Source organism: Nannospalax galili, unplaced genomic scaffold (genome assembly GCF_000622305.1).
Source record: "Nannospalax galili isolate Female #2095 unplaced genomic scaffold, S.galili_v1.0 scaffold109, whole genome shotgun sequence".
Classification (NCBI taxonomy): domain Eukaryota; kingdom Metazoa; phylum Chordata; class Mammalia; order Rodentia; family Spalacidae; genus Nannospalax; species Nannospalax galili.
Genome location: NW_008360315.1, coordinates 1,510,579 through 1,535,637, shown reverse-complemented (window position 1 = coordinate 1,535,637; position 25,059 = coordinate 1,510,579). Strand labels below are relative to the sequence as shown.

General features: G+C 38.7%; 1 protein-coding gene across 4 annotated transcripts in view; it reads right to left on the bottom strand.

Moving 5' to 3' along the window:
* Nek1 (NIMA related kinase 1) overlaps window positions 1-25,059 on the bottom strand; it is a 182,039-nt gene that overhangs the window by 12,831 nt on the left and 144,149 nt on the right. For all 4 annotated transcript variants that reach the window (XM_008824939.3, XM_029559550.1, XM_029559551.1 and 1 more), the window contains 4 exons: window positions 7,447-7,589; window positions 3,330-3,538; window positions 2,317-2,447; window positions 2,013-2,145 (listed from right to left, as the gene is read on the bottom strand). In XM_008824939.3, the coding sequence (XP_008823161.1) occupies window positions 2,013-2,145; window positions 2,317-2,447; window positions 3,330-3,538; window positions 7,447-7,589 (616 nt within the window). The remainder of the gene's footprint in view (window positions 1-2,012; window positions 2,146-2,316; window positions 2,448-3,329; window positions 3,539-7,446; window positions 7,590-25,059) is intronic.

Genomic DNA, 25,059 nt, shown 5'->3' with positions numbered 1-25,059 from the left:
ACACACACACACACACACACACACACACACACACACACACACCAAACTCCATAAAAAAAGTTTCATTCCAATGTTACTTATACATTAAAGGGCACTGACTTAAAGAACCTATGCCAATAAAAACAAAAGGTCACAAATAGTCAAAGAGTAGAGGTGAAGAGAGGGCTGAATGATGGTCCTTGGACAGGATCCCTTTATTAAACTCCACCCACCCAAGGCTCAAGGACCATCTTGAAAGAGGGGGTGAAAAGATAGAGCCAGGGAAGAGGTACATGACCATATGAAAACAAAAGTCATACAAGCTCCTGGGAACCTGCTCATATGATTCTATGGCAATGGTGTCAGCATACACAAGTCCCATGCAAACTTAAGCAGACAATAACCCAGCATTGAACTGGGAAAATGAACAGCAGACCCCAATCTTATCTAAAGGAATGTTGGCAACTGATTGCTGCTAGATGAGGAACAGCTGATCTTCCTAAAACAAGGGACTCTAGATAGGCTGATTAGACTCAGTGGATAGACTTGCACTGGGGAATGGCTGGGGACACCGACAACCCAGTGGGCCTTAACAGGGATGACCGAGTATATGGACTCCAGTGGTGGTGGTGGAGGGTTACGGTAGGGTGCCAGTGGGGATGGGGGTATAAAGATGATTAATATTGTTCGAGATGTACTGTATGAAATACACAAAAACTTCAATAAAAAAATATATACAAAAGAAAGCATTTTGTCATTAAAGGGCTTTCCCACCTGGCTCCTTACTTACCCTTGGATGTACTTGCCTTTTTTATATAGATCCACAAAGTATAAGGGAAGACTCTCTTGACCCAACTCTGTTATTGTATTATTTTTTTTAGTTTTGAGATTCTTTAAAAATGTAACCCACAGCCAGGCGTTGTGGCGCACGCCTTTAAATCCCAGCACTTGGGAGGCAGAGGCAGCTGGATCTCTGTCAGTTCAAGGCCAGCCTGGTCTACATAGTGAGTTCCAGGGCAGCTGGAGCTATAGGGAGACCCTGTCTCAAAAAGACCAAAAAAAAAAAAAAACAAAAAAAACAAATGTAATCCACAGTTGCATGTAGATATTAGTTCTCCCAATCCACATTCAAGCAAGAATTCCAAAGTAAATCAAAGTAAATGTGTTTTGGAGGGTAAACCATTTATCAAGCAATCAAGGAATAATAGTGAGCAAGTGGTGATATCATCTTTATGAGGTTCCATGAGTTCATCTAAATTTTTTTTATCTATATGAACTTTTGAATGTGCCCAGCAATTTTGTCAAAAGGTGCCACAGATATCTTCCTTTGCCCCATGAAGAAATCAAAGATCAAAGTCTGTAAGCCAGACGCAGCCCATTAGATTTTGTATGAGATTTTTGTATGAACTACAAGTTTTAAAACGTCTTTTGTTTTTAATGGTTTTTTATTAGTTTTATGAGTCTTTCCATGAAGTCTTCAATGTTGCCTCTTTTGGTGTGTTTATTGTTCATATCTTATTTTTTTTTTAAATTTTGTATTTTTGTGAATTTCATACAATATATTTCTATTATTTTTAGATCCTTTCCCATTTTAAAAAAAAAGCATGTGAGAGAACAGAGTTAACTGTGGAATTGCTTAAAAGTTATAGCTGTTGGGGATGGAGAGATCGCTCAGCAGTTAAGAGTACTGGCTGCTCTTGCAGAGGACCTGCGTTCGACTCCCAGTACCCACATGGTAGCTAACAACTGTCTGTAATTCCAGTTCCAGGGGAATCTGATGCCCTTTTCTGACCTCAGTGGCTGTTGTAAGACACAGGTTCACTTACATACATGCAGGCAATACATTCACACACATAAAAAAAGTTATAGCTGTGGCTCTAGCATAGACCATACCAAAACGCATGTGACAGGAGCTCCCTGCTTTACATTTGTCATCTTGTTTTTCTTCACATGTTTAAAATATAAAGACACATCGCTTCTTGGTCTTTTGGCTAAGATCAAATGTAAAATATAAAGACACAAGGAAACCTTACCTTCCTGATAGGCTCCGTCCGCCATGACTAAATGAAGGATCTTGGCATAGAGATGCTGATGCTTACTGCCCAAAATGTTCTCAACTATTGTTGAACAAATCTCAATATTTTCATCTTCATCTTCATGAATAGCCTGTACCAAATCACCAGAGAAATGAATGTTTCAATGCTAACTTTAATTGAAGACCTCACTGTGTGTCTAAACACATATTATGTATACACTGTAGTTACTAAAAAAGATAAAACATTTTACTAGCATGCAACCAGAGACATTCAGAAGTCAACACTGCTGCATTTCACTTACCTTCACTTTCTCATAAACCTCAAAGAACTTTTCAAAGCCCATTTCTTGCTCCAGGTGAAGCCTCAGCTCCTCTAAATGGTTAAAGACACTATCATATTCATACTCACTAGTAGTCTCCCCATCACTATTATCTAAAAAGAAATATATTTTGATTAAAAATAATTCTTACACTAACAAACTGAAATTCCATAAGTGAATTATGAGACTGAAGTATACTGCTTCTACCTTCCGTATAAGCAGTCACCACTATAGTATTTTGTCAATTCATCAGAGCACATATAAAATCTGTTATATCCACGACTGTTAATTTGAGAATCTTTCATTTTACAGACATAAATAGTAAGGTTACCATAATAATTCCTAGAAATGTCACTATTAAATATTAGTTTGATTTTTTTAATAAAAAGGAATAAGCATATTTCTATGTTTTATATTGAAACAATTAAGCCTGTCTATGATAAAAGCTAATACACATGACATAGCATAAGACACACAGAAGTTGACCCAGGAAGCATACCAAAACTGTTATTACTTTTAAATATTGCATTATTTTTATTTTACGTGTATGAGTGTACTGCCTGCAATGCACCAGTGTCATGCAATGCCCACAAAGGTCAGAAGAATGAGTCAGATCCCCTGGGACTGGAGTTAAGGATGGTTAATTACCATGGGGGTGCTGGGAATTGAACCTTGGTCCTCTGCAAGAACCACCAGTGCTCTTAACCACTGAGCAATCTCTCTAGTCCCTAAGTTATTATTTTTATTACTAGAAAGTAAGTCAAGCGCGGGGAGCAGATAGCAGAGTAAAAATGCTTTAAAAATTTACTGCCATAATTCAATAGGAAGAAATGGAACAAGTTCTTGCACATTAGGGTGAAAGGGAAACCAGTGAAAACATCACAGTGACAGCAACACACTGCAGTTTTTAAGCTGGGGACAGTCATTGCAGAGCTCAGCAAATACCCCTACTTGAAATGCTGTGCATGAAGAGCAGCCACCACCAGGAGACGCACCCGAGTGCCAAGCCTCGTTCAGGGCGCTTTCACTGCTGGGGTTGTCGTCCTCATCTGCCACATCTGTCCCATTTGCCATCTGCTCCACATCACTGTGCTTTACGACCAACTCTTCCTCCTCGCTGCATTCTTCACTGGGTTGTTCCCTAAGTAACTGCTCCATCGAGGCCTGAAGCTCTTGTAAATCTCTGTCAGTTTCTTCAAACACACTGAAATTTTAAAAAATTAGACTAAACATCCCAGAAACTTTACCTCATTGTGAGATGGGACTTCAACACATGAATATGCCTTCTCTTCTACTTAAAAGTGCTACTTGTGGACAAAAAGAAGTCTGAATAAACTGATGCAGTTTTTAACTAAGTAAGTGAGGATTAATACATTGATAAATACAGCACACAATGGATATTCTGAGGTGTTTATAAGCCAGAAAATGACTTCCCTAAAATGGTCCTGATACGCCAAAAGAAAAATCACGTAACTACTAATACCAATCACTGCTTAAATTTTGAAACAATGTTCTATGTGTCCCAGCCAGTTTGATATTTTAAGAGAACAGAGTTGAAAACAGAGAGAGAGAGAGAGAGAGAGAGAGAGATGTTTATCATTTGCTTTCTAAAAACAAAAATATTCAAAAATTTAAAGAGTAATTTTGAAAGTCAATCACAATCTTCATGTGAATGAGTTCTGTACTATATGCAAGTCTGTCCATGTGAATGTACTTAAACCTTTATAGAGACATGTATTCAAGGTCTTACATAATATTTGTATTTTGGCTCAGGCTAATAAGATAATGCAGTGTACACAATGGTCAACAGAAACTTATCTTTATGTGTGTATTCTTATTTTTTACATGTATCAGTATATTGCCTACATACATATAAGTGCACCCATGTTGTATAATGCCTGTGGCGGTCAGAAGAAGGTGTTGGATCCCCTGGAACTGGAGTTTTGGGACAGTTGTTAGTTGCTATGTTGGTGCTGGGAATGGAATCCAGGTCCTCTGCAAGAGCAGACAGTGTGCTTAACTGCTGCACCATCTCTTCAGCCTGTGTGTATTCTTTTTTTAAAAATATTTTATTATTTTAATTTTATGTGTATGAGTGTCTGCATGTATGTAAGTGCACCTGTGTCATGCAATGCACATGGAGGACAGAAGAGGTAGCCACTGTGTGGGCCCTAGGATCAAACCCAGGTCCTCTGCAAGAGCAGCCAGCGCTCTTAACCACTGAGCCATCTCTCTAGCCCCAATGTGCGTATTCTTAAGAAGACCTTCCTGTGTATAAAATAACTTTCATAATCCCCTGGGAGAATCTGGCTTTCAGGAATTTGTCAGCATACAAATTCTATTTTCATGGGGCTTAAAATGTGGGATAAACTAATTTATTCAACAAGGCATTATCTTTATTTATTTTTTAAATTTTATTTATTTTTATTTTATGTGAATGAGTGTGTTGCCTGCATGTATGTAAGTGCACCCATTTCACACAATGCCTGTGGAAGTTAGAAGAGGGCGTTGGATTTCCTGGAACTGGAGTTAAGGACAGTTGTTAGCCACCAAGTGTGGGGGGGTGGGATTTGAACCCAGGTCTTCTGCAAAAGCAGTAAGTGCTCTTAATCACTGAGCCATCTCTCCATCCTTCAAGACCTTATATTTATAAAGTACATTAGTTTACTAAGCAGTTTCATCCTATTTAAATTTTATTCAAACAAAACTCATGTTAGAGACATGGAAACTGTCAATCAAATTATCTAAATGACTTGTTCAAGGCCACATCAGTGACTGCAAACAAGATTGAACTCTGTTCTTGAACACTTCCACCATAACCAAGAGATGTATTTACTGGCTGGTCTCTTCCAACTTGCTTCTTTCTCCAAAGGGGCACACAAATGGGAATGTCTGTAGACTACACTTATGTGAGGGTTTAGGTGCATGGAGACATCTGAGAGGGATTATGCTCCTAAACCAAAGATCTCCTCCAGCAGAAAGATAACACTAAATAAGGTACAAGGGTTGGTAACAGCCTTTCTAAAAGTTTAGACTCAACTTCCAATCCAAGAACAAAAATGTAACTATTACATGAGGCCTTGAATACAATTATTTAACAGGAAAATAATCATCTATGTAGAAATGTCTTCATCTGTACTTATGCATACTCACTCTAGCAAGCCGACTGTGTGGCAGCTACAGAGAAGTCTGGAATCTGAATGGGAAGGTGTCTAATCTTTTAACTCAGCATTTGATTACAGAGCTAGCTTACCATGCACACCTGCTCTGTCTACTGCTATGATGACTAAGCACTGATCTGCTGGTAATACCTTTCAGTGCTAGCCTAGAGTTAATGGCCAAAGCTCATGGGGTCAAGTAAGTGAAGCTGGTCCAACTGCCACATAAGAAAGTGTGAGAGGATTCCATATCTTATGAAATAAGAACTCAAAAATCTATTAAAATACTTTGAAATCTGGTACCAAGTTTAGTTTTGAGTTGACTCTATTATAAAATCTTGAGTATTGTATGGACCAAAAACAACTTCAAGAGACAAACATCAAGTGGACACAGCATTTTAGAAATAACTTAGAGATTACTCAGATAAAAACTGATTTTATTTATGCTTGGTGAGAAGAACCCTGTTACCTAGCACTTTGTTGGCCATTTAGCTGCTCAAAGTTGTGTTAATCAACAAGGCTACCGAAACACGAGATCAAGGTGCATAATCACCATGGTCAAAAGGAAAAAAATTAAAGATAAAATGAGAACTTCCTCCAAACAATTAGGCTACTAGTAAAAATCTACAGGACACTCTGAAAAATGGAAAGAAGGGGCAATTTTTTAGAGTCAAGTTTCATTAGAAATTTGAAAAGCAAGGAAAAACAATTAAAAATTGTGTCAGATGTAGTGATCCGGATTCATGTATTATGGCCAATTTTTTTTTGACTGATACATTTAATTAGAAAACAAGTTCTTTCTATTTAAAAGTAGAGGTACAAAGTATAAAGCCAAATTCAAAAATCAATCAAAATAAATCATATAAATTCTAATGTGTTGTAATTTATTCTCAGAATGATTCAAATACACTGAACATCATTTAGCTATTCTTTAAAAATGCTGGTATCAAACTTGGGGATTCATGCATACTTGGGTATTTCTCTACCACTGAGCTTCATCCTCTGTACCGCCAGCACTAGACTTCTAACAGTGATTTTTTTCAAAGTTCATTCTAGGTTCCTTTGATTTTATTTCCCCTCAAAGTTTATAACACTTGTCCAAGCTGATCAAACCCAGGTCCATGCACACACACACACATGCACACACACACACACACACACACACACACACACACACACTTATTCCTACATGGTTACCCTACCTTCAACCCACACAAATGACACAAATAAAACAGTCTACTTCACCACTAATGCAACCTGAAATCAAACATGTCACAAGTAGGTCATTTTCCTGGAGCACTGTGGAGCATTTAATACTTCTCAATTTCCCACTGCAATCCTTGGATAAAAGGGTATTCCATTATTTAAGTCATTGTCCTGTTAAAACTCATTATTTAACCAATATTTAGGAATTAATATTCAAGTCACTGTGCTAGATGGATGTCACTGGCAAAATGACAGTGAACACAGATATGAACTACTCTTCTGGGCTTCAGATGAGATTGCTAACAAGTGATTTAGAGTCAGATAAGCATTATCACAATGCATGACTACACTTTTATTTATCTTTTTATTTATTATTTTTATTTTATGTGTATGAATGTATTACTTGCATGTAGGTTGGTGCACCTATGTTGTGCAATGCCTGTGGAGGTCAGAAGAGGGCGTAGGATCCCCTGGAACTGGAGCTACCCCACTGTTGTTAGCCGCCAGGAGGGTACTTGGAATCGAATCCAGGCCCTCTGCAAGAGCAGCCAATGCTCTTAACTACTGAACCATCTCTCCAGCCCCATGACTACACTTTTAAATGAGCTGTAAGAACTGAGGGGAGTGGCAGGAAGGCAGTTAAAGGTAATCATAAGAAACCAGACAGGTCATTCTCTCTGGACTTTTTAACACATACTAATTCAGAAATTGCACAGATGCTAGCATTTGTCAGGGATGTTATGCTTACGTGTCTTCAGAATCAGAGGGTCCTTCTTTAACGTGCTCATCTTCAATTGCGTCTATTTCAAGGCTGTCTTGGTGAACATCTCCTACATCCATCAGGGTTCTGAACAGCTTTGAGAGATCTGGAAGTGAACACGTCCTCAACATCTACAATCAAAGTTGACAAGTTGCTCATTAGGAGGAAAAGAGTTGAAAATAAAAGGAGAAAAATCAGAGTTAATATTTATTACATTAAATAATATACTTAGATCTAAAGGATTCAAAGATGACTTGCTCAGGGTTAGGGTTAATTTCCTTAAATTTCAGCTTAATATTTTTTTTAAGGAAAAAACTGAGTATTGGACTTTAATACATAAATTCATTTAGGTCACCTTTAAAGGGTGGGGAGAAGTGTTATTTTAGGTATACACATGGCCTAGTGTTGGAAATCTGCTGGGAATCAGGCAGTGCGAGAAATACCCATCTTCTCAATCAATACCCGTGGACCATCTGTCCCTCTTTCATGGCATTTCCAAGTAGTCCTCTTGCCTTCCTATGGTCTGCTCTCCCTTAGTCTTGCTGAGACTGAATTTTCTGGTGTGCTGAAGCACTATCACACAGAATCAACCCTTTACCTCACTTACTGGTAGGTGTTGCTGGCTAGCTAACATGGGTTAAATCAGAGTCCTCACATCAGTATAATTTGCAGCCTTCCTTTGCTTCCCTGGGAATGTGATTGTGAGTGTAGTCCTCGCACTCAAATGAAAGGCTGGAAGGATAATTTTTTTGATACCAATGCTGAGAATAATTTATAACAGCACTGAGAGGGAACTCAGCCAACTGTGTTGAGAAAAAAATGCATACAGTTGAGGTGCTAAAAATTCAAATTTGTATTGGACAAGAGCAGGAATAGGAAAAGCTTCTATTCACCAACATTTCATCAATTAGAGTGTAATGAATAGACAGGACATGAAACAAATAACCATATACATACTACTCTGGGCTGGGCTAACTCTAGAGGAAGTTGTGAGATTTAAAACATGAGTACTAAGGTTCTGATATGAACTCCACACTAGAGGGAAGATGTTGATGAAAACACGTTTAACATCTTGATGGAAGTTTTAATATTTGGCCAATTTTATTAGTGTAATGTTTTTCAGAGTAATAAAGGACAGATTCCCATTACTGAATATATTCATATATTACAGCAAAATCATTTCAATGGAAATGATTAAGAGCTATAAGTTGGACTGGCAAAGATGGTAGACACACTGCTCGGTCAAGTATTTAATAATGGCAGCAGTGCTGGGTGTTTTTGTAGTGGCATCATGCTGCCATCAGAACTGACACTTTTTTTTCCTTTAGTTTGTATGGAATGGGATCTCATGTAGCCTAGGTTGACCCTGAATTTCATGTGTAGCCCAGGATGACCTTAACTTTTGCTCTTTATGCATCACTCACCCAGGTGCCAAGACTGCAGGTGTGTACCCTCATACCCAGCTTCTGACTTATTAAGGTTTGGGTCATGTATATTATGAGCTAGCAGTATGCAAAGTAGGCACCTTGTAACAATTTTCTCAGATGATTGCCACTCAATAAAAATAAACAGGATAAATGTATTGCAAACTTAAATTTGAGGATGTAATGTTTTTGGACTGAGAAAAATGTTAGCTCACCCAGAGAAGCTCACCTCAATTTTAGTTTATTCCTTTTAATAGTTAAAGCAAAGCCATGTCTTTTTTTTTTTTTTTTTTTTCATATGTAGCCCAGGCCATGTAACTCCTACTTCTACCTATGGAGTTCTGGGATTACAGGTGTGCACTACCATACTCACTATTAAAATAACTATCACTTATCATAAAATAATTAAAATAGAACAAGATTTTAAATGGTCATGTAATCTGATACCTTGCCTCTCCAGAAAGCTCATACCCACTCACCAATCCATGAGTAGGATCAGCCCTTTATGTTCACAGCTCACACTAGTCCTGTAAGGACTTCAGAGCTTTTTTTGTTTTTTGAGACAAGGTCTCATTATGTAGTCCAGGCTGGACTTGAATTTATGATCTTCTTGCATATCTTCCTGAGTACTTGAGATCACTACATATATAGCACATGATATTTTGCAATTCATAAGCTAGAAGATGACTTTCTTAAAATGGTCCTGATTTGTCAAAGAGAATTACATAACTATCAGTATCAATCACTGCTTAAAATCCAAACAATGTTTGGCATGTATGCGTGTGTGTGTTGTGTTTGTGTGGTTTGTGTGTGGTACGTCTGTGTGTGTGGTGCATATGTGTGTGGTGTGTATCCCAGTCACAGTTTGATATTTTCAGAGAACAGGTAAAGATGCCTATGCTTGACTTCATGTTTTAAATAGGATCTCCATCTTCATCTTCAGTAAAAAATTTTTTCTACGAGAACCTTTTCAGGCCAGGTATGGTGGTGCAAGCCTTTAATCCCAGCACTTAGTAGGCAGAGGCAAGCAGATCTCTGTGAGATAGAGGCCAGCCTGGTTTATATAGCGAGTTCCAAGCCAGCTAGGGCTTCATAGTGAGACCCTGTGACTGTATGGACTCACTATGTGAACTTGGGCAAGTTGCTTTATCTTCCTGTATCCTAAATTCTTCATATGTAAAATGGGATAATCACAGCTCTTCATGGATAATGTGAGGATCAAATTATTAAAGCAGCTGCAGCAGTATGAAGAATGCTACATCCATGCTTTCTAAAGCTATCCAGCTATAGCTGTACTGATAATTAGCATTGCTCATCAGCTTCCTTTGCAAAGTCAAAGGAGGCTGGAAGTACTTCCCAAGACATAGCTAGGAACAGACAAGGGCTGTTTTCTGATCCAAAAATTAGAAAGATGACTTTCTTAAAATGGTCCTGATTTGTCAAAGAGAATCACATAACCATCAATATCAACTACTGCTTAAAAATCTGAACAATGTTCTGTGTGTGTGCACATGCGCACATGTGTGCACGAATGTGTGGTGTGTGTAGCATGTGTGTTGTGGTGTGTTTTTACTTCAAGTTTAAGTAAGTCAGAATGGTACATTCCTTCTAAAAGAAAATTAAGTATACTCTGTATTATTCCAATAATAGTCTTTTCACAAACTAGGCATGGAAATGATTATAATGTGGTACTTCTGTTTACTGTCAGAAAACAAAGCAAAAATCATATTAGCAGAATTTTTTCACAATTTAACTGGCTGCTATCCACTAACTTTATATAGAGAATTATCTTGTCTAGTATTTAAAATTGTATTTGACAAGTTATTCATAATGGTAGTTCATCAGAAAGGCAATGACACTCAAAACTGGAGATTCTTTAGGAGCACTAGTAATATTTTTTAATAGCTAAGGAGGTGACCATACATATATAGCTTTAAATACTCCAAGAACAAGCCCAGGTCAACTGTGCTCTGTGGCAATATTTCTCAGGTGGAGACTGGACCAACAGGTACAGACAGTGTACACCAAATGTATCTTCCTGAACTCTGCTCCCAGTATATTAAAGCGCACATCTAGCTGTGCATCTCAAAAGCTCCAGACATGCCTACAGTAAAAGAATTTTAGAATTAATGCTCTACTGGTAGAAAACAAATCAAGCCGGGCATGGTGGTACATGCCTTTAATTCCAGCACTTGGGGGGCAGAGGCAGGTGCATCTCTGTGAGTTCGAGGTCAGCCTGGTCTACCTAGTGAGTTCCAGGACAGTCAGGGCTACAGGGAGACCCTGTTTCAAAAAAAAAAAAGAAGCACAAAAACAAAAACAATGAAAATAAATCAATGATGAATGGATGAATGGACAAAAAACCCTTCTATAAAGAAGTTGTAGTTTTGATAGGAAACTCCTCTACCTTTAACAGAAGTGGCTAGACACCTGTCTAGACTGGTCTTGCTGAAATGCGGTCATTTTTTCAACACAGTTACCTCATCATTTCCTGATTTGATTTCTGGGTTATGCTGACCTTTTGTCAATCAACAACATACATGCCCTTGCAGTGCTACACACTGAGTAAGAGCCACACTGCAAAATGGGACTTTTTGAAAGACAAATGTCCTATTCATCTGGTAATCTAAATTCTGTCCTTATAAAGGCAGACCTATAAGAAAACCAAAAGTCTGTTTTATTTTGACTTTTGAACTTTACCATTGAGAATCTCAATTTAGTGTTGCATCCACATTTTTTACCAAGTAATTGCATTATAATTTGGAAATCTGTTACTGTGTTTGCAATAGAAATGGAATTGAAGGTATCACCTAGTACAGAACTGATTAGCCCTCATATAAAATTCTAGAAGAGCCAGGCACACAACTCCAGAAGAGAACTCTTCCAGAGAGAAAAACAAGAAGAAAAGTTTCTCCCCTAATCAACTTATATCTTCTAAGCTCTGAGAAATACTGCATGATTTATAACTTTCATTTCACTTTGACACATCTTTTACATAACATTTATGACTATGTATAATAGTTGTTAATGGCTTATTTGTAATGCAGTCTCAAGTACAATTTATGTATTTGGATATAATCTTCAGTCCTCAGCAGAAGCAGGATATAAGTAAATATAAAAAATGAAGGATGGACTTCTGGGAATTCTGCTTGTTGAAGACCATCATGTATAGCTTCACTGTTGGACAGTGACAATCAAAGTGTTACTTTAATTGACAGTCTTATGGTGATCAACTAAACCACTAATTATTATCTGCACCAGTGCTTAACCATCAATTCACTTAACTAACATTACATTTTGGTTTCTGCAACAAGAACCATTTAAAGTACATTAAATGGATGCCTTCGTATTACAGAATTCTAGGGCTCTGAAGATGTACTCAAGGAACCAGTTGTGAGGCAAAGGACAACAGGGGCAAAAAGACAGAAAGAACTTGAGCAAAAACATTTTGAGCTCTTCAGACACTGTCTTCTTTTATTTGGAAAATGAAACAAAAGAAAATCACTTCTGAAAAGAGGCCACGCATTTGGAACTGCTGGTTAGGAAAAAGAATGACTGGAATCCCACCTCCTTCACACTTGCACAACAAGCTGCAATTCCTCAAGCATAAGGTGCTGTTCCATACCAATTTCTTTCCTGTAAATGTTTTCCATGGCCCAGACACCATCCAAACCTCTATCAGAAACCTTCCTGTCTTAGTCCTGACAGACTGAAGCGTTTCTTCTTTAGTGGTCTCACTACCCATTTTCATTTCTGCATTACAGTAACATCACAAATGTTTTCACTTATCTATTCCCTCTCTTGACTACAAACATTGTATCATCATTACAACCAAAGTACCTGGCACCTAGCAGAGCTTGACACGTACTGGTTGAATTAATGTTATTTATTTATTTATTTTTCTTTTTGAAGCAGGGTCTCCCTGTAGCCCCAGCTGTCCTGGAACTCACTATGTAGACCAGGCTGGCCTTGAACTGACAGAGATCCACCTGCCTCTACCTCCCAAGTGCTGGGACTACAGGCGTGAACCACCACGCCCGGCTTTTTGAGTTATTTCTTAAACCACTTTAGACACTCAAAGTGAAGGTCGTGGCACACATTTGCAGCACTTCTTAAGCTACATACAAACAAGATCTATGGGTACATTCCTACACTATGCATAAAGCAAGATGAAGACAGAAAGGACTACTAAAGTCCATCTTATTTAAGGCAAATCTTGTGTATATTGATCAACAACTTAAAAAAAAATACTTTTGTGTATTGATTGTACTGCCTGCATGTGTGTAAATGTACCTGGGTCATGCGATGCCCACAGAGGTCAGAAGAAGGCATCGGATTCCTGAGGAACTGGAGTTACAGAAAGTTGGTAGCCACCATGTGGGTGTTGGGAATCGAACCCAGGTCCTCTGCAAGAGCAGTCAGTGCTTTTATCCACTAAGCCACCTCTCCAGCCCCAATAAGCAACTCTTATATTAACTATCATAAATTCCCAGATGTAAGCACTTTTAGTATAAAAAGTCTATCTTCATGTCTTTCAGAGCTTTATGTGCATTAGATATTCAAAGATTAAGAACAATAAAAATGTGCTTACGCTTACTTTTCAGACTATTTGTAACTAGCTTATTTTTTAAAACTTATTTTAAACTGATACATAAAAGCACAAAACTGTATATATTAACAGGGTATCATATAATTAAAAATTATTGTATTTATTTTTGTTCTATGAGTGTTTTGCCTTCACGATGTAAGTGTACCATGTGTGCACAATGTCCATGGAAGCTAGAAAAGGGTGTTGGACCTCCTGGAATTAGTTACAGATGGTTGTTAGCTGGTATGTGGGTGCTGGAACTGAACTCACATCCTCCGTAAGAGCAGCCAGTGTTCTTATCCCGAGTCATCTTTACAGCCTTGTCACGTAATGTTTTGATATATGTATATCCTATGTAATGTTGAAGCAGGTTAAACATACCTTTTTTTCTCAAACATTTACCATTCCTTTAGTGTGAAACTTCAAAAGCCTTTCTTGGAGGTTTCTGAAATGTATTATTATTATCTATAACAATGTAGTTTAAGGTCACTGCAATAAGCGAAATGGAAAGTGCACAGTTACTGCATAGAAACTCAACAAGGAAAGCAACATGCCCTGCAACTGCAACATACTGCCTGGTGATCATGGTGATGGCAAGCAGGACCTAAGTACTTTACTTTGGGCAAGGGCCTGTTACTATTCCTGTTTTACATTTGTGAAGCTAAGACACTTAAATTACAATAAAAGTCTTTAGCTAGAATATGAAGTCAGCTATCTGCCTCCTTAGTCTTTTCAATATATGTATATATTAATTTTTTTGCTATATGTTCATTTATTTGTGTGTGGGGGGTGGGAGGTAGCACTGACTTGATATAACATCTAATATTAAAAATTACTTTGGTTTTTATCTGGGTAGATTTCAGACAGACAAGGACTGGGGAAGACTAGTTAAGAAACAACCGGCAGACATGGTTAATTAACTGATGGCACACAGGAGAGAGCAGAGAAGCTAGAGAAATAAACTGCAGCCACCATTTAAATGATCCTTAAGGTCAGAGACTACTTGTAGAGCACTGGCCAACAGAGAAGGCTCAGGATACAGACTTGACATTCCCAGACATGTGTTACTGATTCCTGTTCTGGCTGTGACAGAACAAGGACTGGACCTAACTCCCATCAAACTAAAAAACTAGATAAAATATATTAAATTGTCTAAATACTAAACAATAGATAGCCAGGACTGTGATTCTGAGGAAAGGGAAATAAATGTGGTACATCTACCATTCAACTGGCCTGGCTGGAAGAAGAGATCTGGTCTTGCTGGATTCATGAAATGAAGACTGGAGTTTGGGTAGGTAAATGTAGAAAGGGCAGAGTTCCACTGGGGGAAAAAAGCAGCCAAAAAACCCTGCAAAGTAGATTTCTTGAGGCAGTGATGAGCACTAGACCACGAATGTGTGGAGTACAGCTCTACCAAGCTGCAGGCTGAATGATGCTCAGAGTTGAAGGAGGTAGTTGAACTCCTCTCTTTGACCAGAAAGGAGTTTCCTCAGCAATCACCTGGGGCATGCAATACCTAAGAGGTCACAGGTAACAACTTGAATTAGCTTTGTAGCAAAGAGGACTTTATATATCTGTTCCAGGAAAGCAGAAAAACCAAGATTGAAAGTATAAAATGGACTATCTAAGCCCAACACACTTTAAAGGAAGATAACCAGATAATCCAGCAATGTGATGTTTTACAAGGTCCAGCTTTAAATAAAGAATTATAAAACAAATGATGTTGGGTGCAGTGGTGCACACCTTTAATCCAAGTGCTGGGAAGGCTTGTGAGATCAAGACTAGCCTCATCTACATAGTTAGTTCAGGCCAGGTAGGACTACAGGGAGATCTTGTCTCAAAAAAACTTACAAAATAAAAGAGCAGTTGTTTTAAAGCAAGAAGATATGACCCCAAATCAGAAGAAAATCAGTCAGTAAAACATACAGAGATGATGGGACTAGCAGATCTGAATGCTAAACAGTTATATCAACTGACTAAGGAAAAATATGAACTTAATGAGAAATATAATGGTAAAAAAAACACTTCTAGAGATAAAACACAATACTGAGATGATTTTTTTACGGACTGAGACAATATCTATTTATTACTATAGAAAGATGAACAAACTTGAACACATAATAAAATCTATTCACAATGAAGGAAAACCAAAATGAAAAGTCTCAGTAGCCTATGAAATAGTATCAAGCAGTCTAACATATATGTAACTGGAGACCCAGAAAGAATGGTAGGAGCAGGCACAAAAATATTTAATTGCCCCAAATTTTCCAAGTTCAATGAAAACTATAATGTCAATGGATCCAAGCAGGATACAGAGACACAGACACACAACCTTACTCTAGTCTAAAGCTGTCTAACCTAATAGCAATATAATCCTAAGAAGCTCTGGGATAATGCTAGCTATACATTCCACTACAGAAGAAAGCACATGAGGGAGCTGGGGAGATGGCTCAGTTGACAAAGTGCAAGCATGAGGGCTTCAGTGGGATCCCCAGTACCCATGTAAAAAGTTGGGCATATATGCTTGTAATCTCAGTGCTGAGGTAGACAGGATGATCCCTGACCTTGCTGGTCAGACAGCCTAGCCTAATTATTGAGATCCATGCCAATGAGAGACCCTGTCTCAAAAAACAAGGTGGACAGCACCTGAGGAACAACACTTGAGGTTTACCTCTGACTTTTGCATGCACATGCACACATATGCACACACACTCTCCCCTCAATGCACACACAGGAACATGCACACAGATGCACACATATACACAAAGTACATAAACTATATGATAGTGCTTGTTTGTCCCATAATACCTTTGTCTTTAACTCTGAAGACCATAAGTTTGTTTTGGTAGTACATATCTTCAAATGTCTGACTGCTATTTAGAGTAAGGAAAGGAATTTAACATTTCTAAGAGAAGCATAATAAAATACTCCACAAATCACATTCAACTGGAAAATTAAATTGAAAAACAAAATGACATATATTTTGAAACACAGTTAAAGATTAAGGAATTCTGGCAATGTAATTACACGTGGGAGCAAATAAATGAAAAAGGTCCAATCTCACAGGTATAAAAGGAAATATAAATTTAAACATCTATTGACTCTTCATTAAGTAGACAATTTAAGTAAATGGTAACAGTGGGTGCTATTTAGAGTATGGGGAAATGGATGTTCTTCATTACTGAGGTGTTGACAGCACAAAAATTATTTCTTTTGTGTGTGTATGGTGTGTGTGTGTGTCTGTGTCTGTGTGTGTAGATCAGAGGTCTGTATTATGTGTCCCTCAACTTCTCTCCACCTTGTATTTTGAGACAGGATCTCTCACTGAACCTGGAGCTCACTGATTTGGATCGTGCTAGCCAGCAAGCCCCAGGGATCTTCTGGTCTCTGCCTCTTCAGTGCTGGGATTTCAGGTTGCTCACCACCCTGCCTGGCTTTCACATGGGTCCTGGGCTTCAAATTCAAGTCCTCAAGCTTCCACGTGAAGCACTTTAATGAGCAATCTCCCCAGTCCCTGGGACTATTTAAAGGGCAGTAAGATGACATGCATGATAATTTTTGAATTTCACTTATAGAAATCTTATGAAAATAATTAAGGCATGAACAAAGATTGAAGATCAATGATTCTGCCAAGATATCTATCTATATATATAGATTATATATACAAAATTTACATATAAGAAAAGTAATACAGGTAAATAAAAACTTTTTAAACCTTTTAAATATTAAAAAAATATTTTTGTGTGTGTGTGAGTGTAGTACCTGCATGTATTGTAAGTGCACCTGTGTTGTGTGATGCCCACAGAGGTCAGAAGAGGACATCACATTTCCCTGGAACCAGAGCAATGGAAGGCTGTTAGCTATCATGTGGGTGTTGGAAATTGAACCTGAGTCCTCTGCAAGAGCAGCCAGTGTTCTTAACCACTGAACCATCTCTCCGGCCCTGGGAAAATGAACTTATTAAGCCAGGGGAGAGCGCTGATGAAATTAAGCAGAAAAGCTGAGAATTGAAGGCCAGCTAAAAGCTGTCTCCAATCTGCACCATACAGGCTGCCTACCAAATAAAGCTGTCCAGGAAATAGTAAAAACTGCAAGGAAATGCTGCCTCTCACATACACCAGACCTGCAGGACCAGGAAGGGCCACAGTGGAGTGCAGGGGTCTGTCCGAGGGAACTTAAGGAAAAGATTTACAGTCCCTTCTCCCCACATGCCAGAACCCCAAGAACACTGATCTGCAGACACTATGTCTCCCATTCTTCCCTCTGTGACACGACACCACCTAGGACCTACTAGAGCCAGAGATATCTGAGAACTTAACCTTCCATAAATATTATTTTATCTCTTATTCCTATTATTTAACTTCCACTCTTTTAAAAAATATTTATTTTTAATTAAAAAAATTTTTTTACACGCCACGTGGTGGTGTGCTTCCTTAATCCCAGTCCTTGGGAAGCAGAGGATGGCAGATCTCTGTGAGATCAAGGCCAATTTGGTCCACATAATGACTTCTAGGCAGGCTGGCACTAGGGACCTCCTGTCAAAAACAAACAAACAAACAAAAAACCAGGAGCTAGAGAGATGGCTCAGTGGTTAAGAGCACTGACTGCTCTTGCAGAGGACCCGGGTTCGATTCCCAGCACCCACATGGTGACTATGAACCGTCCTTGGCTCCAGTTCCAGGGGATCCAACACCCTCTTCTGCCCACTGCAAGCATTACACAATGTCGTGCACTTGCACACATGCAGGCAATACACTCATACACATAAGATAATTAAAAAAATTTTTTACTTATTATTTTATGTGTATAGTGTATTGCCTGCATGTGTGCAAGTGCACCACATTGTGTAATGCTTGCAGTGGGCAGAAGAGGGTGTTGGATCCCCTGGAACTGGAGTCATGGAGGGTCGTTAGCCACTATGTGGATGCTGGGAACTGACCCTGGGTCCTCTGCAAGAGTAGCCAGTACTCTTAACTCTTAAGCCTTCTCTCCAGCCCCCTTAGTTTTCACTCCTGCATATATGTCTTAGGATGGTTCAGTGTTTACATATTGCTCAGTTAGGTTTTAGAACCTTTGTTTCTCCTCAGTTTACCTTAAGGCATTCTCTGCTACACTCTTCAGCCACATCTCACACTCCTCCTTTTATTCCTATGTCGTTTCTTCTTTCTTTTGTACTTATTAAGCCCTCCTCTTTACCTCTTATTTATAACCTTCCATAGTTTTAAGAACCTCTCAAGGGCTAGAGAGATGGCTCAATGGTTAAGAACACTGACTGTTCTTGCAGAAGACCCAGGTTCGAATTCCAGCACCGACATGGCAGCTAACAACTGTCCGTAACTCCAGTTCCAGGGGATCTGACAGACTCTTCTGTCCTCTGGGGGCATTGCATAACACGGGTGCACTCACCTACACGCAGGAAATACACGCATACACATAAAATAAAAATAGTAAATAAAAAAACCCTCTCAAATCCGTATACCCTAACAGTATCAACTTTCCCCTTCTAGCTAATTTACCCACTTCAATTTGTTTCTTTTCAAAGTCCATCTAATACTTAATCCTGTCCTTACCCTTCCCTCCCACTCCTAATCTCATTAACTAAAATGTGAGTATACTCAATACTATCTTTGGTTCTTTATCCTCCAACAGTTATGGAAGTCAAAGGGGCCACTGCTGTTAACTGGCTAGTACACAGCTGATAGTGATAAATCAGGCATCTGTGGTTTTTCTCCCAATAATACCCTACTCCGAGAGTAACACAGAGTTTACACCGTGTTCCCAGAGCTCCTGGTCTGAGGAACTATTTTCTGAACTATACACTCAATGCTATCACATCCAAGCCTCACTTGAACACTGCAAATACCTCAACTGAAACAATACAGCTGATAATAAAAAAAGAAAGAAAAAAAGTATCAAATGTGTAAATTCCAACACAGAAACAAAGAATTATAAAAAATGAAGACAACATAAATCCTCCAAAAATTATTAAACTTTCAGCAATGAGTGTGAGTTTGATGAAATCCCAGATATAGAATTCAAAATGATTCTAAGTATGTTCAAAGACATGAACAAACAGCTGAATGAGTCAAGGAAGACGAAGGAAAGAGGAACTCAATGAGATAGTAATACTGAAGGAAATAAATTTGAAATGCTGAAAGTAAAAAAAAATAAAAAAATAAAAAAACCAGTTCGTGAAGTTAAAAACTCTGTGGAAAGTCTCAGCAGCAGAAGAGATCAAGGAGAGGATAGAATATCTGAGTTTGAACACAAGGTGGAGGAACTGAAACAATCCAACAACGTCAAAGATAAAATAATAAGGTACCAGGGAAATTCTAAGACACGTGTGATACTATGAAAAGACCAAATTTATGGGTTATGGGCATAGATGGAGAATAATATCATTCTAAAGGCATAGAAAACATTTTCAAAAGAATCATTTTCCCAGAGTTAGGAAAAGAGATGTCAATCCAGATATAGGAGACACTTAGGATACCAACAGACAATATCCAGAAAAGAATCTTTGCCCATCATTTTATAATTAAAACCTTAAATATACAGAACAAAGAAAGTATACTGAAAGTGGCAAGAGAGAGACACATATAAATGTAGGCCCATCAGAATAGCACCCGGTTATTCAACTGAAACTTTAAAAGCCCAGAAGAGCTTGGAATGACATATTTCAAGTAGTAAAAGATAAAAACTGACAACCTACTCTACCCAGCAAAGCTGTCACAATTGAAGGAAAAACAAGAACTCTGTGTAATAAAAATAGACTAAAGGAATTTAAGACCACTAAGTCAGCTCTGCAAAAGATACCAGAAGGAATCCTAAAGACTGACAAGAAAAACAAATCCATATATGAAGCCACAGGAAAGAATAAAGTGTGCTAGAAAACTATTAAGCAAGAGAGGAAGGGGGTGGGGAGCAAATACCACAAAGACAATAAAATAGCACACTTTCAGTAATAACTGAATATTAATGGTCTCAATTCTCCAGTCAAAACACACAGTCTAGTAAATTGAATTAGAAAAGCAGGAACCAGCTGGGTATGGTGGTGCACACCTTTAGTTCCAGCACTTGGAAGGCAAAGGCAGGTGGATCTTTCTGAGTTCGAAGCCAGCCTGGTCTACATAGCGAGGCCAGCTGGGGCTACAGGGAGACCCTGTCTCAAAAAAAAAGAAATTTATTTGGTGCCTACAAGAATCACACCTCACCATAAACAACAGACACTGCCTCAGGGTGAAAGGCTGAAAAAGGTATTTTAAACAAATGGACCTAAGAAACAAGCAGGTATTGCTATTCTAATCGCTGACAAAAACAGACTTCAAAGCAAAACTAGTGAATAAACATAAAGATGGTCACTTCATATTAATTGAATAATCCATTGAGAGCACATTAAACATAAATACCCTAACACAGGTAGGTACATCTGATGTTATAAAACAAGTACTACTAGAGGTAAAGTCACAGATTGATTCCAACACAATAGTAGTATAACTACAATACCTCACTCTTACCAATTGACTGGTCATCCTGAGAAAAAACAGAAATATCTGAATTAAATGACATCACAGATCTAATGAACTTAATAGACATCTACAGGACATTCCATCAAAATACTACTGATCACACATTTTTCTCAGCAATCCATGGAGCTTTCTTTAAAATGGATCATATATCAGGATACAATGCAAGTCTTAACAAATACAGGAAAACTGAAATAATTCCTTAAACTTGCATATCCATGTTCACTGTTGCTCTATTCAATAGTTAGGAAATAGAATCAACCTAGATGGTCATCCATTGATGAATGGATAAGGAAAATATGGTATATGTACACACAATCAAATTTTATTCAGCTGTAAAGAAACATGAAATTTGCAGGAAAATGGATAAAACTAGAAAATATACTAAGTGAGGTAATACAAGCACATAAAGACAAATGTCAAATGTTCTCTCTCATGTGTGGATCCTATCCTTGAATGTTTAATCTGGAGTATCTGTAGAGCTCAAGAAGGTAGAAAGGGCCTAAGAAAGGGGAAAGAAAGAGGTTTTTAAGGGTTGAAAGGACAGAAGAGCACATAGGATATGAATGTATAGGGAGAGAAGCGTGTGGGGGTGAGTCAACCAAGCAAAAGAAAAAACTCACTTGAAAACCTAATTTTTAAAATTTATTTATTTTTAAAGATCTTATTCATTATTTTTATTTTTTATGCGTATACATGTATATGTGTAGTGCCTGTGTGTAGGTAAGTGCACCTGTGTCGTGCAATGCCTGCAGAGGACAGAAGAGGCTGTTGGATCCCCTGGGATTGGAGTGGAGAGATGGCTCAGCAGTTAAGAACACTAGCTGTTCTTACAGAAGACCCGGATTCAAATCCCAGCACCCACATGGCACCTACTAATTTTTAAGCTAAGAAGTATTAATTTTTTGTTTTTCAAAATTTATTCTCTTTTGTTGTTGTTCTTTTTGAGGCAGGGTCTCCCTGTAGCCACAGCTGGCCTGGAAAACTCTATTTCACAGAGATCACCTGTCTCTGCCTCCTGAGTGTTGGGATTAAAGTCATCCACCACCACAACTGGCTATTATTTTTATTCTACACGTATGAAGAGTGTATTGCCCACATATATGCAAGTGCACCTGTGTCGTGCAATGCCCAGGGAGGTCAGAAGAGGGCGGCATATCCTCTGAAATTGGAGTTGTGAACAGTTGTTAGTTGTCACGTGGGTGACAAGAATCAAACCCAGGTCCTCCGCAAGAGGACTCAGTGCTCTTAATCGCTGAGTCATCTCTCCAGTCCAAGAACTATTATTTTTTAAAAAGGAATTTAAATACAGTCAATGGGTGGACTGAATGAGTGGACAATGCTTCCCCCATGGGACATGGATTATTAAGTACACATCTCAGTATTTCCCTAGGAGTGAATTGGACAAGGAGGCCCCAGAAGTCTCCCAAACAACACAGGCTATTGCCATTGCTCTTATTTGACCAACCAGAACCAGATGGTAAAACCCTACTGCTGAGGACACACTGGTTGTAGGACATAGAGTAATCAAGCTAGAATTGACCTGAAGGCTTTCTCCCTGCTTGCTATTTTTCATAGTACTGGAAGGTGCTATCCAGACAGCTGGGGGGTGGGGTGGGGTGGGGGGAAGACACCAATGGTATAACCCTGACGTGAACACAGCATGCTATAATACTAACCTAACAGGCAAGATGTGCTCATTGGTGCAATAATGCATGAATAAGTAGGGGTAATCAGCTGCTTCTGGCTTTGATTTAAGGCCCACTCCACTGAAGAATTCATGCCTGGCATTGTCAACCCGGTCAAAAGCCTATGGCTTGGGAAGTCATAGACCCATGACAGGAACCTACTATTACTATTTTGTAAATGACATGCTGTCAGACTGCCTTCTAAATATTGATGCTTATACCCACAGATTAGTACTGCCCTCAACACTGGCTAGAAAAGCTTCTCTCTGTAGCAGTCAGCAGTTAATGCAGAGACTCATAATTGGTTAAAGTACCAAGAATAAGTGACTATTGAGTGCTCAGTCCTATTGAGTGCCTTCTCCTCATGGCAGAAGAGGGAATGGAAAGAATGTAGGAGCCGGATGCAGAAGAGGGCTATAAAATGCTGTCTTCTGGATATGGTAACCTGCACAAGACCATCAAACCATTAAATCAACAAGATGAGTCAACATTCCAACAGGCAGCACTAATTAGATTCAGTGGGTTACCAAAAAAAGGGAGAGGACAGGAAGGGGGGAGGGAAAAAGAGAGTACTTGGGGGGAGTGTGAAGGAGAGTTAGAGTGGATATGATCAAGATACATTGTTTAAAATTTAAAGCTGGGCTGCAGTGGCACATGCCTTTAATCCCAGCATGTGGGAGGCAGAAGCAGGCGATCTCTGGGAGCTCTAGGCCAGCCTAATCTGCATAGTGAGTTCTAGGTCAGTTTTGGCTTCAGGGAGACCCTGTCTCAAAAAACAAACAACAACAACAAAAACAAAACAAAACAAAACAAAAACAAAAATAAAAACAAAAAGTGATTTATTTGTATTTCATATTTAATTTTTATTTCATGTGTATGAGTGTATTGCCTGCATGTATTCAAGTGCACCCGTGTTGTGCAAAGCCCATGGAGGTTAGAAGGTGGCATCAGATCCCCTGGAACTGGAGTTATGGACAGTCGTTAGCTGCCATATGGGTGCTGGGAATTGAACTCAGGTCCTCTGCAAGGGCAGCCAGTACTCTTAACCACTGAGTCCTTCTCTCCAGCCCCCTCATTTCAAAATTTTCAACGGAGATAATGTTTTCATTTTTAAAGAAAACTTTAGATACAGAGATGTAAGAACACCAAGTGAAGAAAGGTGAAAAGAGGTCTTAAAAACTTGTACTAGCTAGGAGTGTTGGTAATTGCAGCCCTAGAGAGGCAGTCTACACAGTAAGCCCCTGGCCAGCCAAGGCTAGACAGCTGAGACCCTGTCTTAACAAAACAAACGAGAGCAAAAACTTTCACCAGATAATGCATATGAACTGCTGTTCATCTAGTTTCATTCTTCTACAGGTGGAGATCCAGTTTTGCCAGCACCATTTTTTGAAAATGCCGTCTTTACTCCACTGTGTGTTCTTGGCACCTTTGTCAAGTATCAAGTGACTGAAATTGCATGTACTCAAGTCTGGTTCTTCAATTATGTTCCATTGATCTATGTATTTTTGTGCAGTAACATACTGTTTTTATGTCTATAGCTCGGTAGTATACTTTGAGATCTGGTATAGTAATCCCACCAGCATTGCTCTTTGTGCTCAGGGTTGCTGCTTTGGATATCCTAGGTCCTTTGTGCTTCCATACAAATTTAAGGATAGTTTTTTCCTAATTCTGTGAAGTATGTCATGGGGAATTTTTATTGGGATTGCACTGAATATATATACATTGCTTTTGGTAGGATGGTCATTTTCATAATATTAATTCTTCCAAATCCACTAGCATGAGAGGTCCTTCCATTTTCTGTTGTCTTCCTCAATCTCTTTAAAGATTTAAAATTTTCATTGTAGAGACCTTTGGGATTTATTCCAAGATATTTTGTTCAGGTTTATTCCGAGATGCTTTATTTTTTGAGACTATTGTGAATGGGAGGGTTTTCCTGTTCTCTTTCTCCAATTGTTATTGGTATATAGAAAGGCCACATACTTTCGTAGATTAATTTTGTAACCTGCCACTTTACTGAAAGTGTTGATCAGTTCTAGGAGTTTTCTAGTGTAACTTTTGGGATCCCTTAGGTATAATATCATGTTGTCTGCAAAAAAGGGATAATTTCACCACTTTTTCAATTATTACTTGTCCTAGTTTGTTCTTCATTGCTGTGACAAAATACTCTGACCAATACCAACTTGGGGAGGATAGAGTATATTCAGCTTACATCTCTCAGGTTGCAGTTCATCAGGAACCCTAAGGTAGGAACTCAGGGCAGGAACCTGGAAGCAGGAGCTGGAGCAAAGGACATGGAGGAACGCTGCTTACTGGCTTGCTCCCCTGGGCCCTGCTCAGCCTGTTTTCTTATGCAACACAGGCCCATGTGCCCAGGG